The sequence below is a fragment of the Colobus angolensis genome, unplaced genomic scaffold, assembly GCF_000951035.1.
Source record: "Colobus angolensis palliatus isolate OR3802 unplaced genomic scaffold, Cang.pa_1.0 Scaffold44, whole genome shotgun sequence".
Lineage (NCBI taxonomy): Eukaryota > Metazoa > Chordata > Mammalia > Primates > Cercopithecidae > Colobus > Colobus angolensis.
This window is the reverse complement of record NW_012117821.1, coordinates 4892490-4910820: the sequence shown is the minus strand read 5'-3', so window position 1 is coordinate 4910820 and position 18331 is coordinate 4892490. Positions and strand designations below refer to the sequence as shown.

General features: G+C 43.1%; 1 protein-coding gene across 1 annotated transcript in view; it reads left to right on the top strand.

The window, feature by feature from the left end:
• Window positions 1-18331, top strand: part of SORCS3 (sortilin-related VPS10 domain containing receptor 3) — a 617501-nt gene that overhangs the window by 261029 nt on the left and 338141 nt on the right. The window contains exon 3 of the mRNA XM_011957327.1: window positions 7697-7796. Coding sequence (XP_011812717.1) covers window positions 7697-7796 — 100 coding nt within the window. The remainder of the gene's footprint in view (window positions 1-7696; window positions 7797-18331) is intronic.

Sequence of the window (18331 nt, the reverse complement as noted above, 5' to 3'; positions counted from 1 at the left end):
GAGTAGCTGGGACTACAGGCGCCTGCCTTGTCGCCCGGCTAGTTTTTTGTATTTTTAAGTAGAGACAGGGATTCACCGTATTAGCCAGGATGGTCTTGATCTCCTGAGCTCGTGATCCGCCTTTCTCGGCCTCCCAAAGTGCTGGGATTACAGGCTTGAGCCACCGCGCCCGGCAACCTCACCCCTATTAAGTGTAAAGAGTATAAATCAAGAAAAAGAAAACAAGGTGATTTCCCTTGAGGACAATACAATCAGGGGTATTCATAAAAATGACAGCCATAAGCATACACGGAACAAGGGCTTTTAGCAGATGCTAAGCTAGGTATCTTATTACTCTTCATTGAATCTGAGTAACAACAACCCTATTGTCTGAGCTGAGGATCAGAGACATGTAAAGCTTGCATAGCTAGTTCTGGCTCTGAGTTCAGTTGTCTTTGTACTACTCCAGTCTTCTTGTTTTCTTTATGTAGAACTGTGCTCTGCACTTTCAGAAATTTAAAACAAAATTTATTTGTGATTGTTCTTTTAAGAAGCTTTTAGCAATTGCTGAAAAGATCAAAAGCATATCTGTATATTCAGAGAATAAATAGGGAGCTCTTAGGTGCAATTGGTATAAATGCAGAGGAGGGTGTGGGTGGGAATTATAGGGAAGATTTTTGTAGTACAATGAGTACTGGAGCTGGGAGTCAAAAAGGAGACAATCTGGACATTGGAGGCAATGGTAAAGCAAAGCAGGTAAACTACAAAGGCATTGAATGCCAGACAGAGGCAGATGTTTGACCTGGTGTGGCAGCCAGGCAGGGAAGGATGCTCTAGGGCATCAGAGATCCAGGCAGGAATCTTGAGAAGTTGTCTTAGAGACAAAAGCAGGGTGAGAACATGACTGGGGAGAGGAAGGGGGGCAGTGGATAGAGGCAGAGGCTGATATTCTCTACCTCTAGCTGATACCAGCTAGAACAGCACCACGAAATCATACCCCTCCTGCTTTTGCAAACCCCTCCCTTTCATTTTGCTATTGTGCTTGGCTTGTTTGGAGCTGCAAAAGGGCAGAGTTGAGTAGTTGTGGCGGAGGTCCATATAACCCAAAATATTTACTATCTGGTTGTTTTGCAGGAAAAAAAGTTTACCAGCCTGAGCCAGAGCTACTTTAAATGGTCAGAAAGGGGAAGCAAAGCACAGTGTGCCTAGCCCATGTCAGATGCCATGATTGATAAATGTATGCAAAGGAATGAGCCAAACATGGAAATGCAGAAGTTGCTGAGAGGAAAGGAACAACCACAACTCTGGTTGTGTGCCAATTTTAGATTGTCTCCCTTAGAAGGCAGGCCACTGAGGAGATGAATTCTGACTGGTGAAAGATGCCAGGGTTAATGATCCCTAGTTTTGCAGAGCTCAGGGGCAAGAAGAGGAGAGGAAATGAAGAGAGGGCTGAGGACCAGGGTGGTAAACACCAGGAGAAGGTGCCGACTGGATAAGGTAATCCATGTGCTCACCTAGATCAAGAACATCAGATGGCCCTGTGAGAGCTGGCAGAGTGCCTATCTCTGGTCAGACTGGGGCATTAGGACAGGGAGGTTGAGCTGCAGTTCAGCTCTACTGAGAGGCTGACTTGGCTGCATCAACTGGATGTCTTTTCTGGTTTTTTTTCCTTTAAAATAGCAGCCCATATGCTTATTGCCACAAGCCTCTCCTCCAGAAGTTCACTAGAGGAGTGGGAGCTTGCTGGGTAGATAAAAAGCATATGGTAACTCAAACCTCCACTCCTGGAATTGTCAGTGGGAGAGTGGCCCTGTGGGAAAGACCAAGTGTATGGCAGGTCAGGCTGGGGGTTCCTCCCACATTGTACTAGTCTGCACTAAGTCCTTCTGAATGCCTCTGGATGACACAAGAACTCAGTGAACAGTTTCAGGACTCAGACTAGGAGATAATGCCATAGAATAGTCCTGAGCACTCTGGAAAGTTGAAGAGGGAGGATGCCCAGTCTGCCAGTCAGCGTCAGGTACCTGGAGAGTAGCGTGAGTGGCAGGTAGCTGACAGGACCTGCCAGATGATGAGCAGGTGCCTGAGCAGGTGGTGAAGCCAAGGAGCAGTGTCTCTTTGGAGGTACAGCCTCCTTGGAGAAGATGTTGTCAATAGCCAGTGAAGTAGAAGTTATGCCTAGAGGTGACCCACATGGAGATGCCACCCCAGAAAAACTGTTCTTCACAAATACACAAGAAGCCATGCATATGAATGTTCATCATAACATTGTTTATAATAGCAAATTAAAAAAAATACTTCTCAGTGGTTTGAAAGGATAAAGAATGGTTTATTCATAAGCTGAAACACTAGATAGCAGTTAAAATGAATGAATGATCACTAGGTGTGTAACACGGATACATCTCACAAGCTGAATATTGGGTGAAATAAGCAAGATGCAGAACATATATCCTATGCAATAACACTTTTGTACATGTAAAAACACTCAAAAAGGTTATATGTTTATGCACACAAACACTTGTTAAATATAATAGTGGCCAAATGATGGGCATTGCTTTGTATTTTTCTGTGTGCTGGAAATAATTCATAAGGAAAAAAAAGAACAAGGGAGAGAGACACACATGTGTGTGCACACACATGTGACAGTGGAATGGGGTTGGGGTAACTGGATCCAGAGCACGGGAGCCAGAGCCCTGTGGCTACACTCACCTTATGTGCTGCCTTCCAGGTTAGCTGTGTGCACTGAAAAATTCAGAATGGTAACTGGCAGAGTGCCAGACCCATGGCTGGCTCAGCGCACTGGTGTCATGGTTCCAGTGTTCTGAACATTTCAGTCTTACGAACCTAGTGCCAAGATTTGGGAGGCTAGCTTTAAAATTGATGAGATGAGCCTGTTTTCTCTAAGTGACCCCACTGGCTGGTGTCTGGAATCACAAAGTAGAGAGGATGGTTTGCTTTCTTGTAAGAGCAAGTTCTGCCAGCATAACTGTCTCTGGCAATGGGGCTGAGACCTCTCTAACATTGGCCCCTCACCCCAGGCCAAATGGACCCACAGAATGCTGTGGTCAGGGCAGTGTGCAGTGTGCACTGGAAAGGACAGAGTCGAGGGCACTGTTGGTTCCATAGACTCCCAGGCTCCCTGAGGTATCTTCATCAAATAGGACTTGTTCCTCTCAGACTAAATGAGCAGAATCTGCCAGAGGCATGGAGGAGGCTGAGACGTAGAGGGTATCCTTTGTTGGGAAGTCCCTCTTTTCAGCAGCCACTTTTGGAAAATAGCAAAGTCAGTGTTAATCTGTCATGCAGCTTGTGAAAGTGAGACCATGTGTGGTGACCAGCATACTATCTTTTGTGAGAGTTATTTGGATTCAGGGAGGAAGTTTGTTGTGACTTCCATCAGTCCTGCAGGGATCCCTGAGAATTTAGCTCTTCTAAGATTTTTGCTATAGATAGTATGAGGAAAAGATGCTAGTTGGAAAACAACTTAGCATTGTGTTGGTGGTTTAATAAAATTTAAGATCCATAAGGGACCTTAGGATTATGTAAGTAAACCTCTCATGTTAATGATGGAATGGAGCTTGACAAAGATGCTTAACCAAACTTGAGTTAGAATCCTCTGGGCTTTTTTTAAACTAGGCTCCCCAGCTTGGGCATGTTCTCAAGAGTCCAATTTTTAACAAGAATCCTTCTAACTCAGGTTAGCCAGAATCTCCCAACCTCTGTTGCGAATCAAAGTCCTCATCCACCACTATAATCTAGGTAATATCTGATCACCCTGGCCTGCATTCAGCAAGAATCTTGTTAGATTAGTTTAGCAAAGAATTACCCTCTCCTTTTAGCAATTTTTCATCCACTGACCTCTCCTCTGACTCTTACAAAAATTCCCACTTTTCCTTGTTCTATTTGGAGTTGAGCCCTATGTCTTTCCCCTACTGCAAAATCCCATTGCAATAGTCCCTCTACATATTGCAGTAGTCCTGAATAAAGTTTACTTCATCATTTTAACCAGTGTCAGAATCATTTTTAACAGCCTTCAAAAAGTGGCTTGTCCAGGGTAACATGTTGGGTGCATTTGAAAATCAGTTCTACAGTCTCGACTTCTAGGCTCCAGCTTCAATGTTCTTTCTCCACACCATGCTGCCTTTATGCCTTCAAGAGTGTAGAATTAAGAAGTAATTAACTGTATAAAATATTTTACTTGGATTAATAAAAATGCAAATGACAGCCTCTAGAGATCATGGTGTATCTCCACTCTTGCACTGCATAGGATAGTTGCTCAGGGTGATTTGTCATTTAACCTTAATTCTAGTACAAGTGAATTACAGACACTTCCCTAGGACAGAACTTGCTAGATTGTACCGTCTGCACTGTTGTGCTAGCATCGAAAGCATCAAATGTGTTTTCTAGGCATTGTTTGCTGTGTGTTGAATTACCACTAGACATCAGTAGTTGGTTAAACACTTGTGAGTAGGTTTGGACAAGCTCATTTATCCATTCATTCTTACAAGTAAAGATAAATTAAAACAATACAAAAACTAATACTTTCGGCATTTGCTTTGTACCTGGCATGGTGCAAGACACTGGAGCTGTTATAAAAAATGGTTCTTGTCTTCAAGGAGTTACAGCCAAGGAAGAGATCCCAGAATAAGGACAGTATAGCCAAACCAACAGGATAAATGCTTAAATAGAAATGCGTACAAGATAGTACAGGACCACAAAGGAGATCGTGATTAATTCCCCCCGCGAAAGCTGGAAAAGGATGATGTTGGAGTTAGATGTTGAGGGTTGGAGGAAAATTTGCCAAGTAGAGGAAACAGGGATGGATAGTTCAGACAAGGAGATGATGCATACAGAATCGGAGGGCAGTGAGAATGTAGGACATGCTCAGGAAAGTTTAGTGAGGCTGGAGAGAAAGGGCCAGAGGAGCAAGTGGCTGGGAATGGGTCCAGAAAGGGAGGTTGAAGCCAGATTTTACAAGACTTAGCTTGGAAAATTCAGCTTGACTTTGTGCAATGGGCAATTACTACCAAGGTACGAGGTGGACAGATCTGGGGTAGAAAAATAGCCTGGTAACAGCATGGAGGATGAGTAGGGGAGAGAGAAGACTCAAGAAGAGCATCAAATTGGGGGGTTGTTGCAAACATGATGTATGGGCCACAGCATTGGTGTGACGATGGAAAGGATACCAGGGATCTAAGTTATTTAGGAAATAGAATCATTAAGACTTGAAGAGTGATCTGGGTTGTAGAGAGAAAGGCAAGGAGAAAGATTGGTAGTGATTCCCAGAGCTTCTGTGCCTGCAGTAGACAAAAGTCAGAGAATAAGAAGTCAGCTTTTGGGGGACTGATGATTAAAGTTAGCATAACCGATTATCATGTGGAGCCAGTAGCCTAGAGAGGGTTTGAAATATTGACATTTGTTTATTCAGTAAACATGCTGGGTGTGCATAATGTGTAAAATTTTGTCCTGTACATTTTAGAGAAAGGAGAAATGAATGAATGCCTCTTCACTTTGGTTTATTTTTTAACATTTTAGTATACCTCCATTCTGTTTTAGTATACCTGCGTTCTGTTAGGAGATTTCCCATGTCTTATATTTTTGTAACCTCACAAATGCCTTGTGAGACTAAATTATCCCTATTCTTTATTTTTTTATTTTTATTTTTTTTGAGACAGAGTCTCGCTCTGTCACTTAGGCTGGAGTGCAGTGGCACAATCTTGGCTCACTGCAACCTCCACCTCCTGGGTTCAAGCGTTTCTTCTGCCTTAGCCTCCCTGAGCTGGGACTAGAGGTGCCCGCCACCATGCCTGGCTAATTTTTGTATTTTTAGTACAGATGGGATTTCACCATCTTGGCCAGCCTGGTCTCAAACTCCTGACCACAGGTGATCCACCCACCTTGGCCTCCCAAAGTGCTGGGATTACAGGTGTGAGCCACCACACCTGGAATCTGCATTCCTCAGATAAGGAACCTGAGGCTCCAGCGGGGTAAATAACTTGTGCACAGTCATGTAACCAGAGAGCTCTGGATGTAGGAATGAAACAGCGATTTTGCTACACCCAAAGTTCATGTTCTTTCCTCTTATGAAGGAAATTTTATGATGTTCCTTAATTCTTTGAGGAGCTTACATTGTGGTTGGGGAAACAGAAAAGAAATCAATCATGCCACTATTGAAAAGTTAGAAAAGAGACATGTACAGTGTGCCTTGGGTGCCTAAGGATGGAGAAATTTGTTCTGGTGCAGAAAGAGACAAGCAGTGATTGGGAGGAAGGCTAGAGAAGCTTTTACAGAGGAGGTGCAGGTGGGTGTTTACACTGGGCCCAGGGACCAGGAATCTGCCAGCTTGGATGAGGGTGGGGATGACTCTTAATGGTCCTCACATTGGGAAGGAGGTTGAGGTGGGAGAATGGCTTAAGGCCGGGAATTTGAGGCACAAGCCATCAGGCTGATGTGATGCTATGATTGTGCCACTATACTCCATCCAGGCTGGGCAACAGAGTGAGAACCTGTCTCTTAAAAAAAAGACAAAGGTTATATAGTTTTAAGTACTAAGCTTCTGAAGCTAAGTTGTTGGCCGGGGAAGCACCGATTAGCATTAGAAGGTGGATAAAGGCTCAAAGCAAAGGCTGGAGCTGGTGGTTACTAGGGCATCAAATGCCAGTTCAAAGCAAGGCTCAGAGCCAGAGTTGGGGACTGAGATTGTGGTGGATTTCAGGCCCTTACAAGGTCAGTTGACTACAGAGAAAATGCATTGACCTCTGTGTCCTTCTAAAGCTTGAGTTGGAGAAGTTTTGTAAGTCTAGCCAAGGATAGTGATGACGGGAAGAGGAGGTGAGAACTGATGATACAGATGGTGGAAAAAGGGAGGGAGGTCTCTGTGGGGTAGGTTTTGGGGGCAGGTGAACAGTATGGCAGGGAGGTCAACTAATTTAATCTCACTGTTTGGCACCCTGTCTCCCTCCTCCACCATGGAAGGCAGGATGGAAAGAAAGGAGCCTCTACTTCTGGTTTTGGCATCAGTTGGTGTGCTGGAGAGGAGGAGCAGGTAGCCAGCGGGATCACTGGAATGATGAACCCCTCCCCTGTAAGCAGCCCAGTGCCACAGGCTTTTCACCCTGGACGCACCCACATCATTGTCCCCATGTAAAGCATCTGACCCTCTGCCTGGTGTGGTCTCATTTCGCCATTGGACCCCGTAAGTTCTCTGGGGTTATGAGGTTCTAGGGACCTCCAAGGGTCCCTTGCTTCAGGCTCAGTGGAGTGAGTATGAAGTTGGTTGTACCCTGGTGACCTCAGGAGACAGCCTGGCCACTCTCCCACGGCCTCCACACACAACTCCCATACAGAGGGTCTGCTGGTGGGAACTTACGTGCTTCCACAGCTCCACACAGAGCTGGGGTGGGCGGGGCTGAGCAGCATGGGAGTCAGGTCGTCTCCAGCAGCTCCTTTCACCAAACAATTTCACAAAGGGCAAAAATGTAGGTCTCTGAGAAAGGCTGGGAGCAAAGGGGAGCACGCTTAGGTAGTAAGCAGATGCATTAGCCTAATTGCTCTTCTAAAATTAATAGGGCTTTTTATCTCTGAAGAACACTTTTAAGCACTCATGTGATTTTGGAAGAAAGGTGCTGGTCGGTCAGGGGAGAGCCTGGCTTCCCTTTAGACATAGCTGCCTATTGATAAAATGATCTCTCCCTTTCTTTTTCTCTTTTACCTGCAGGTCGACAGATTATGGCACCACCTATGAAAAGCTGAATGACAAAGTGGGTTTGAAGACTGTCCTCAGTTACCTCTATGTCAATCCCACCAACAAAAGGAAGGTAAGAGGCTGGGTCAGTAGGTCCTGAGCACTCCTGCTGGGTCGCTTTGCTGATTAGGGCCAGAGGTTAAGGAAAAAACTCAATAGTCATGGAATCACTTACAGAGGCCTGATTTATGTGCCGGGAACTTCATAAACGCTGTTTGTAATTCTAACAACAGCCTTGATAGTAATAATAATAATAGTGACAGCAGCAGTGATAGTAACGCCACCAGTAAAACTATGTACCTATGTCTCATCTCACTTATCCTCACGATGAATCTATGGGATAGAAACTATTATGGTCCCCATTTTGCAGGAGAAGCTCAGAGAGATGAAGTAACTTTCTACCCTGAATCAGATGGTGGTAACACATCTAGAATGTAAGCATGGGTTTGCTCAACTTTAGAGTTGAGTCTTTCCACAGCCTTCCTCTTGCTGGTACATTTTTTGAGAACCCCTTATTCCCAGGAGATTGTTTCTGCCACATGAACAAAAGGCTGCTCCTGGCTTCTTCAACTTGATCCTGAACTGCTTCTGAGGCAGAGGGCAGACCAGGCTCCTCTGGCACCTCTGCTTCTCTGTTTTCCTCTTGATTTAGCAGCCAGGATGAAATCATATAAGGTCAGACCTTGGCCATGGAAATCTACTGGGAGGAGGAGTCCTGGATTCTATGGAACAATGAGCAGTTTTAGAAAACAAATACTGCACCGTACATTATCTTTGGGGAGATGTGCTCTTTCTCCAGCTAAGAAAGCACTGTTATTTAGAAACTTAGGCAGACATGATTCAAATACATGCACCAAAATGACCACATTAAAGGTCATTTTAATATTTCTAAAAAGCTAAAAAAAAAAAAAAAAAAAAAAGGCACCACCAAGCTCTTCTCTTGCAATCTGATTTGCATTTCTCCATCGTTTTGCCAGTGCTTTCTTCCTCAAGGTAAGCTCAGGAGCGAGCTCCAAACCATTGTGTGGATGTCTCTGATCTCTAATATGCTAGAGTCCAAACTGTGGCTGAGAATTGTGACTGTTTATGCTGCTCAGAGCGGAGCAGCTTTGACCTGAGCCCTTAGCAGCATAATGTGCATCCATAGACTTTCTCCTCACCTCCACCTCCGGTGCCCCTAAGTACACCTAGCAAAGGGAAGAAGCAGAATTGTTGTCTTCTGGTTCAGCATTGGTGATAGATAGCCAAAGGATCCAGTTAACTGTAGGGGACTCTCAGGCCCTAGACTGTGCCCACTAGCCAAGTGCCAAAGCTTTGATCATCAGGCTGGCTTTTAGGCACCTGTTATTGATTTTATTCGAGTAGTTTCCTTTTGCTTTGTCCCAAACTTTTGTCATTTTTACATTTTTCAGTATCGTTATTTAAATTATTGGATTTTTAGAGCTAGAAGAAAGCACAGATTTCACTTAGATGAGTGGTTATTAATAGTTTCTTTTAATTTGTTTATTTTTAAATTAACATATAATATTATACGTATTTATATTGTACAACATAATGTTTTGAAGTACATATGTGTTGTGAATGGTTAAATCTAGCTAATTAACAAATGCAATAACTCACAGTTACTTTGTGGGTGAGAACACTTAATATCTACTCTCTTATCATTTTTCAAGAAAACAATATATTGCCATTAACTATAGTCATCATGCTCTACAATAGATATCTTGAACTTATTCCTCCTCTGTAACTGTAATTATGTATTTTTTTTACCAGTGTCTCCCAAACATGCCTCCCCTTTAACCATTCAACCCCTGTTAACCTCCATTCTAATATCTAATTCTGAGATTAACTCTTTTAGATTCCACATATGCGTGAGATCAAATGGTATTTGTCTGTCTGTGTCTGGCTTATTTAACTTAGCATAATGTCTTCAGGTTCATCCATGTTGTCACAAAAGATAAGATTTCCCTTTTTATGGCTGAATAGTATTTTATTTTGTCTATGTACCAACTTTTCTTCATTCATCCATTGATAGACACTTAGGTTGATCTTATATCATGGCTATTGTGAATAGTGCTGCAAAAAACACGAGAGTGCAGAAATCTCTTGGACTTACTGGTTTCATTTTCTTTGGATGTATACCCAGTAGTCGAATTGCTTGTTCATATGGTAGCTCTATTTTTAAGTTTTGAGGAACTCCATACTGTTTTCTATAATAGCAGTACTAATTTACATTCCCACCAACAGTGTGCCTAACAGTTTTTGAACTGCAAGTCTTTTACACATGTGATTAAAGTTCTAGGCAGCCTCTGTAGAAATATGTCTATGCCACAAAAATTTTCATACATTTTGAGGACTTTGTGAACACCTCAGATCCCACTCATGGACCCAAGATGTCCATGGAGTCTCGGTTAGAAATCATTTATCCATGCCAACAACCTCATTTTACAGATGAGAAAATGGAAGCCAAAAAAACTCACATAGCCAGATAGAAAAAGGAGTCAGGATTAGAACCCAGGACTCTTGATTGTCAGGCCAGATTTATTTGCATCAGCTCATCTTTTGCACCTTTTCTTCTTATACAGTGATAGCGTAGGGGTTCAAAATTGCTTTATGATCTTGAATTAAAGCTTAATGCTATGTCCTTGATGGGCACATGATGAGTTGACTGAATTAAGCCAGCAGTGATGGTTTTCAGTTCTTCTGCCCTTCTCCCTTCTTGAGAAGGAAGCAGAGGCCCACAGAGGACAACTGCCCCACCCATGCAACTCAGCAGATTAGGGGCAGCCTTGTCAGTTGGTCTGATGACTCCTAGTTTAGTGCTCCTGCCATCCCACACAAGTGGCTTGAGCATATTGGATCTCAGTGGGTGTATGCACTTTGGGCGAAGCAAGAACTGGATATTTGGCACATGAAAAGTGCCCTGCAGCACTGATCACTGTCTTGTATCTGGGCCACAACAGAATTAACCGTATTTTCATGTAGATGATAGATAGACCATTTTTGTGAGGATTTTCCTAAATGGCTTATAAAGGTTTGTACCTGTTTGTATCTGTTTTGGAATTCATCTGTCATGTATGTTTCCTCTTAGAAAATATCATAATGATGTTTCTTTTTGTCTTTTGCTGTTTTTTTTTCTACTTCTGACAGTCTGAACTCTTAGTGCAACTAAGAAGTTCTTAGAAGTGATGGAGACAAGGGATGGATTAAGGCAGATTCTGTGGGTAGGAAGGAAGGAACATAGAGTTGGGATTTGGCTGTCACTGGCATGGGAATACCACCTCCATTTATCCTTCCCCGTGGTGACATTCAGGCAGTGGGCTCCGGAGCCATTTCTCACAGAAACTATTACTCAATAAACAGAAGTCAGGCCTATTTTGTTGTCTGGCCTGAGAAACATCACCAAAGTATAGTTAACTCCCATCTAGTAGGCACTGCCACCCAGAAAGTTAAACACACCGACATTTTCTTCACTCAGATTGGGGAAAAGTAAGCAGCAGGCCAATGGCATGGATTTATTTTTTTAGAGAATAGTAATAGAAATTAATGTTCATAGCCAGGCACGGTGGCTCATGCCTGTAATCCCAGCACTTTGGGAGACTGAGGTGGGTGGATCACCTGAGGTCGGGAGTTCAAGACCAGCCTGACCAACATGGAGAAACCCCATCTCTACTAAAAATACAAAATTAGCCAGGCATGGTGGTACATGCCATAATCCCAGCTACTCAGGAGGCTGAGGCAGGAGAATTGCTTGAACCCGGGAGGAGGAGATTGCGGTGAGCAGAGGTCATGCCACTGCACTACAGCCTGGGCAATAAGGGTGAAACTCCATCTCAAGAAAAAAAAAAAAAAATTAATGAATGTTCATAAGGGTCCTACATGATCTGAAGTGCTTTCCTGAATCATCCAAGAAAAAGTGAAATTGGATTCATTTCACTTTACTAAGTGGTATGTATTGTATTCTGAGCCTCTTGATGTTGACAGTGCACATGTAGTCTACATTCTGACTTTCTCATAACCAGTATATTCAGCTTCGTAGAAATCCCCCTTCTCCAGCCACTTAGGCAAAATGACAATTTGATATAAATAAAAATACTCTTATTTGTTTCTTTATTAGTCAAAGAGCTATGGAACCTTGTAATGCAACTTTGTTTTTAAGTTTCCTTCTTTATGTCTTCAAGTTTAAACTTACGGTCATATGGATACTCATCTCAGCTTGTGTTAGGCAAGATGGTTTGGATTTGGTTAGTACCCAAATTATCTGTAGCAACCCATTTCATCGGTCAGCCAATGGCAGTAGTCTCTGGCAGATTTTTGAGTTCATCTTGTAGAAGCACTTGCTTTTCACCTAATGAGTTATTTATTTAACAGATGGCTGCTGCTTTCCTTGGAGGCTGTGAATACATCAAATGAGATCTGTTGCCCCTGGCAAAACAGTAAATTGAGCTTGTATTTATATAGTTGCTCTCAAAGCTAATTGTTGATTTTTTAAACAGTTTTGAACAACATAAAATTATCCAAATACAGATAGTTAATAAAGCCTTAAGTTGAAAGGAAGCAGAGGTGTTAACCTGTGTATAGTTTCATTCTACCAGTAATCATCCCAGTTAGCACTAACTGAGCAGCTACTATCCTAAACTCCCTTTTAAGAGTTTTAGCCACATGATCTCTAATCCTCCCAGCCACTTTGAAAGTAGGCAGGGTAAGAAAATAGACTCTGATAAATTACCCCAAGACTATATTGCTATAAATGGTAGATCTACAGCAGCTTTCCCAATGGGTTTATTTTGGGGACAAATTAGTCATTCAGCAATTCTGGGCTTCCTGGAGGTAGCTGGGATTTAGACTGGGAGTACTGTCTTTCTCACAAGCTGTGAGCAGGGTATAATCATTTCATCTAGCGGGTTTTATAATTCCCTGTCTAAATGAGAGTATTGATATGAAATGCACGAAGCTGCTTCAGTTGAAGTTGTCCTAGACTGCTGTTCTATGGCATGGTGGCATCAGCATTATTTTTATGACCTTGACCCACTCTGACTATTTGATGTGAATTTTGTATACCCAGTTGTTTGCCTTTCTCCGGCCATTGGCCAATTAGCGCATTGCCTGGGTTTGAGCCCAACTTCCTTATGGGAGCCCAGCATTGCTGAATATATCTGAGCCTGGTACCTGAAGATGAGGAATGGTATATTAGCTCGGGAAGCAGGAGAGTGTACAGTTTGCCTCCCGGAAGAGTGGCTCCATTATGGTGTGGCTAGTGAGCTCTAGCTCCCAGCTTCTCCTTCTCCTTGCAGGAGATAAACATCCCTGGGTTCCCAGAACTCATTACTGTCAGCTGATTCTTGTCCACAGGCCCATGCAGAATGGCAAGTGTCAAGGTCAAGTTTGCTGTGCTTTGTAAAAATAGGCTGAAGGCTTTGTGCCTTAACCAGAGAGGAACCTGACTCCCATGGGCGAGCTTATTTGAGAATGAATCTTTGAGTGGACAGGGAAATGCAGGCATGTTATTGTCTAATTGGCTCCAAAGTGACTGCTACCTGCAACTTTGGAGACAGTATATTGGAAATGGCAGAGAGTGTGCACTGGTCTAACAGCCAGAGAATGTGACCAAATTATTACAATTAGAGCTACATGTCTCTCTCTCTCTCTCTCTCTCTCTCTCTCTCTCTCTCTTTCTCTCTGTGTGTGTGTGATTGTGTGTGATGAAAACTATAAGGTCTGACAACAGTATAGGCTAATGAGTTACTTCTATTGAGCTTTTAATAAGTTCTAGGCACTGGGCTAAGCTCCTTACTACACTTTATTCTAAGTTTTACTGTTAATTTCCTGAGCTTGATCGTTTTATCCCCATTTGACAGACGAAGAAACTGAGGCCCAAGCAGATAGACACTTAATTTTGGAAAACAGCTAATAAGAAGGGGTCCAGGATTCCTGTTCACCTCTATCTGCCCGCAGGATTGGTGCCACTGCCACAGGGATAGAGACCAGGCGAGTTGTAGTCATCACTCTTATTAGTGGTAACGCTGTTGCCTGGGGTGTTCTGTTCATTAGTGTTAGAGGATTAGCAGTTTCTTGAAGGAGGAGGGGAGCATTACATCCTGCATTCCTAACTGATTTACCAGTGAGAAGGATAATTACTTCCAGGCTACCCTGCAGAAATATAGTGGGAATTACCAGTGAGATTCTTACAGTGAGCAAGCTGCTTTTGTCAAGCTGTTCAAGAGGCACCGCATGTGTGGTTCGGAGGCTGGTTATGTCAGTGTCGCTCTCTGGATACAGCACATAACCCTGAGCTATCTTTAAAACCCTGGAAAACCTTTAACCAAAACATAGCACAGAATTTTAAAATACCAAACTCCCAAGATAGTTGGAGGGTCAGGGAAAGTAAGTGGCAAGGTAACACACTTTCAGTCCACAAATATTAAAGTCTCTTACACTAAAGTAAGGCCAAAAAGGTGGAAAGGTAATTTTAGGCTGTTGAACAATCTTTTTAAAATGTCTACCTCTGAGCAAAGTATGTTGTGAGGGAGGGAGTTTCCTGCTTTCAGAAATGTGCAATTTACTTGGGCAGACAAGATGCACCCAAGAAAATGACTGCTTGCATAGACCTGGGTCTCAAATTCTGATGCATGCAGTGTCCTGAAGATAATAGCAAGGAAGATGTGGGCCTGGTAGAGACTTGGAAGCCCTTCTGTAAGGGGCCTTTCACCATTAGGTTCCAAATGACTGTTGTCATGTGAAAATGAGAGCCTAGCATAGCCAGTTATTGTTAACATCCTTGCTATTATGTTCTGAGTTTTAAAGAGATTTTTCTTTTCTTTTTCTTTTTCTTTGTTTTTTTTTTTGAGACAGAGTCTTGCTCTGTCGCCCGGACTGGAGTGCAGTGGCGTGATCTCAGCTCACTGCAAGCTCTGCCTCCCGGGTTCATGCCATTCTCCTGCTTCAGCCTCCCAAGTAGCTGGGACTACAGGTGCCCGCCACCATACCCGGCTAATTTTTTTGTATTTTTTAGTAGAGATGGGGTTTCACTGTGTTAGCCAGGATGGTCTCAATCTCCTGACCTCATGATTCGCCCGCCTCAGCCTCCCAAAGTGCTGGGATTACAGGTGTGAGCCATCGCGCCAGGCCTTAAAGAGATTTTTCTATATAGATTTTAATAAGAGATGTCTGTGTTTTGAACTATTTAGGAGGTGGAGTTCAGGGCTTGGGGGCTAACAGTCTGTAACAAATCTACTATTATCCCTGTTTCCAGTTGGCAGCATGTGGCATATTCGGAGTGGTAGCTAAGTCTACAGGTGAAAAGTTGCTGTTTGCAAAGTGGTCTTTAGAGTCACAGGAGAACACTTTGTGGACTCTTGCTGGGGACCTGCACTGATACCGTTATTTGTGTGAGAGATAGTCAAGTGTGGCTTACAGAGATTTCCCTTTGACTCAAAGGAAGCACATGGTTGATCCTTCAGTGCAAAGGGACTTTTTGTGTCGTTGTAGGGTAAGACCACTAGAGTAGGGGTAGGAGGCAGATGACTGCTTTCTGCTCCTGGTTTTGCCCTTGAGTAACTCAGTGTCTTTATATAGGCCACTCCCCTCCCAGGGCCTTCATTTCTCTATTTGTATAATGGCAAGTTTATGTTCTATGCTTTTTGAAGCCCCTTCCAGCTCAGGTCATCTGGATGGCCACCATTTAGACAGTGTTTCTCCGAGGGCTTTGCGGTACCATGTGATGATTCATGGATTATGTGGCTCATTAGATAACCTGTTGGGAAGTCCTTAGAAAGTGTAATCCTCATAACTCTTAGTTCTATGACTACATGTTGGCTGGCCAAGCCCTGCTCCCAGGCTATCTTTTCTGAAGTTACAGTTCCTTGGTCAAAAGGTGGGTCCCTGAAACACACTGGCTCTGCTGGTAGAGGTCAGAGCAGCAGCACTACTTGCTGGCACAATTGAGGGGTTCTATCAGCATGAACCAATGCAACTTCATAGGAGCATCATAGTCGTTACCCAGGGACGCTCAACCCTCCTCCCGCAGGTAAGAGAGTTAGAGATGCTGCCTGGACCTGTTCTAGTAACCCAGAATAGAGGACACCAAATGTTGCAATAGGGAGTGGGAAGTTAACTCTGCTCTACCACACTCCCTCATGTCCATTGACTTAATGATGCATCAACCAGACATCTCTCCTCTGTGAGCCTTTCTTTTTCTCTTCATAAAATGCGCATAATAACCCGTCTGTTAAGGAGCAAAGAAGTCTCTGTTAGTGCTAGTATCTGCTTCTGTTCATAAAGTGTCTATGATAATAATGACAATGACAAATAACAATAATACAAGAAGGAGCTAGAGTTTTTTGAGAGTTTGCTGTGTGCTGAAAATTATCCTAAATGCTTTGCATGAATTAACTCATTTAATACTTCAATAGCAACTGTATGATGTTGGCACTATCATCATGCAATTTACAGATGATGGACGTTTGGCACTGAGATGTTAGCAGTTTGCTCAGATTTGTTGCTGATGGTCATGTGTCTTGGTCTAATGTGCTCATTTAACTCATTTCCGCTCATATTTAATTCTTAGACTCACTACATATTGGAGTTTAAAGGGCTCTCAGAGACTGTATAGACCCTCACTGAACAGAAGAGGCCACTCAGGGACTTGTCTGAGGTCATAGAGTCACTTGCCTCAGAGCTGGGGCTGGAGCAGTTTCCTGACTCCTAGTCTAGTATTCTCTGCCAAACCCATAAGGCTGGTGACAGCTGGAGAACTCTGATCTGATAGAGAACCTCAACTGGGAATAAGGTGAGCACAAATATGAAGTGGTAGGAAGATAGCATTCCACATCAGTCCTGCTGAATGTCAGTGGTGGATCTGCGGTTTACAGAGATATCCACAGCCTCTCAGTACTTCACTCTCAAAGCCCAAAGGGCATTGCAGCTGGAATTTCATTTCAAATGAACCTGGGTGGGAAACCTAAGCCTTGCATTAAGAACTGGCCAGAATGGTTGAGCAGCATGACAAAGGCCAAATGGTTTGATAAAGAAACAAGAGGCTGGGTCCTTGGCAGATGAGCTATCTGGGAAAAGAACGAGGATTTCTGTTTTAAGCCTTGCTGTTAACTAGCTGTATGGCACTGGGAAGTCATTTAAATTCTCTGATCCTCACCTTCTCAATTTGAAAAATGGGGATAAAAGTTCACTTACCTGTCCCCTCCTTTTAGAAGTATAACTAGCATGTTAGATATACTTGGGTGGGAGGGTTGTTAGCTTTTTTTTATGAATTGTTCTTAATGCTGTCCACTAGCAAAATGCCATTTTGTTGCCTGGTCAGCAAAATGCTTTAATTTTTTTTAAAAAAAATTACTTTAAGTTCTGGGATACATGTGCAGAGCGTGCAGGTTTGTTACATAGGTGTACGTGTGCCATGGTGATTTGCTGCACCTATCAACTCGTCATCTAGGTTTTAAGCCCTGGATGCATTAGATATTTGTCCTAATGCTCTCCCTCCCCTTGCCCTCACCCCCTGACAGGCCCTGGTGTGTGATGTTCCCCTCCCTGTGTCCATGTGCTCTCATTGTTCAACTCCCACTATGAGTGAGAACATGTGATGTTTGGTTTTCTGTTCCTGTGTTAGTTTGCTGAGAATGATGGTTTCCAGCTTCATCCATGTCCCTGCAAAGAACATGAACTCAAAATGCTTTAATTTTTAACTGTGGAACACATGACTCAGTTGAGTCTTTTTTCTTTTTTAAGAAAAGTAAATGCTGAATTGGGGAAATTAACATAGGCATGTTGCCTTATGTTAGAATGACCAGGTTAGACCACTTAATTTTTTTTTTTTGTCCAAGGCAAACATGTAAGGAATATGCACTACCAGAATAACTCCCCCTGGCGGCAGAAACCATGCTCCAAGCCCATCTGAGGTGCTGATTGCTTTTCGCCACTTTTCAATGGGCATTGCCCTGGTAGTGTGAATCCCATCAATTCAGCGGATGAGTGGGGAAATGAATATTTCCCCCCAAATCTTTAGGCAAAAGTAGGTTTTTGTTTGTTTGGGGCTTCTGGGTTTCTTTTTCTTCTTTTGGTTTTCACTTTTAAATCTTAAATGTTATTGTTGAAGGCTACAGGTATGGCAGGCAATGAGCAGGTGAAGAACCAATGGAAAAATGTCCCCAAACTGACATGTTAGGTGATAGGCTTCTGAATGAATTGCTGTGGTCCACAGAGAAGGCTGGAGAAGGTAGCAAGGAGATGCTATATCAGTTACTACAGCCTTAAAACAAAGTTGGTGTCTCTTTGGACTTTCAAATTGCTCCTATGCAGTTTATTTTATTTTTGTTTAATCAAATAAGAGAGCTTTTCCATGGCAAAAATAAAGAACATATCTAGGAGAAAATGAGAGTTGTAATTTTGTTTGAAAGAAATAAGCTACAGAAACGGGAAGATTGTTACTACTGGGATGGAGCTGGCCTCAAGATTGCAGACTGGAATCCAGGGTCCTGCTGCCTGGCTGTGCCTTCAGTGCTGACCACAGTAGCTGCTGGGCCTCCCCTCCTGAGCTCTGAGCTGCCGGCTTTCAGGCTTCCTTGGAGAGGATGCAGCTCCTAGAGGCTTGGATTTTTA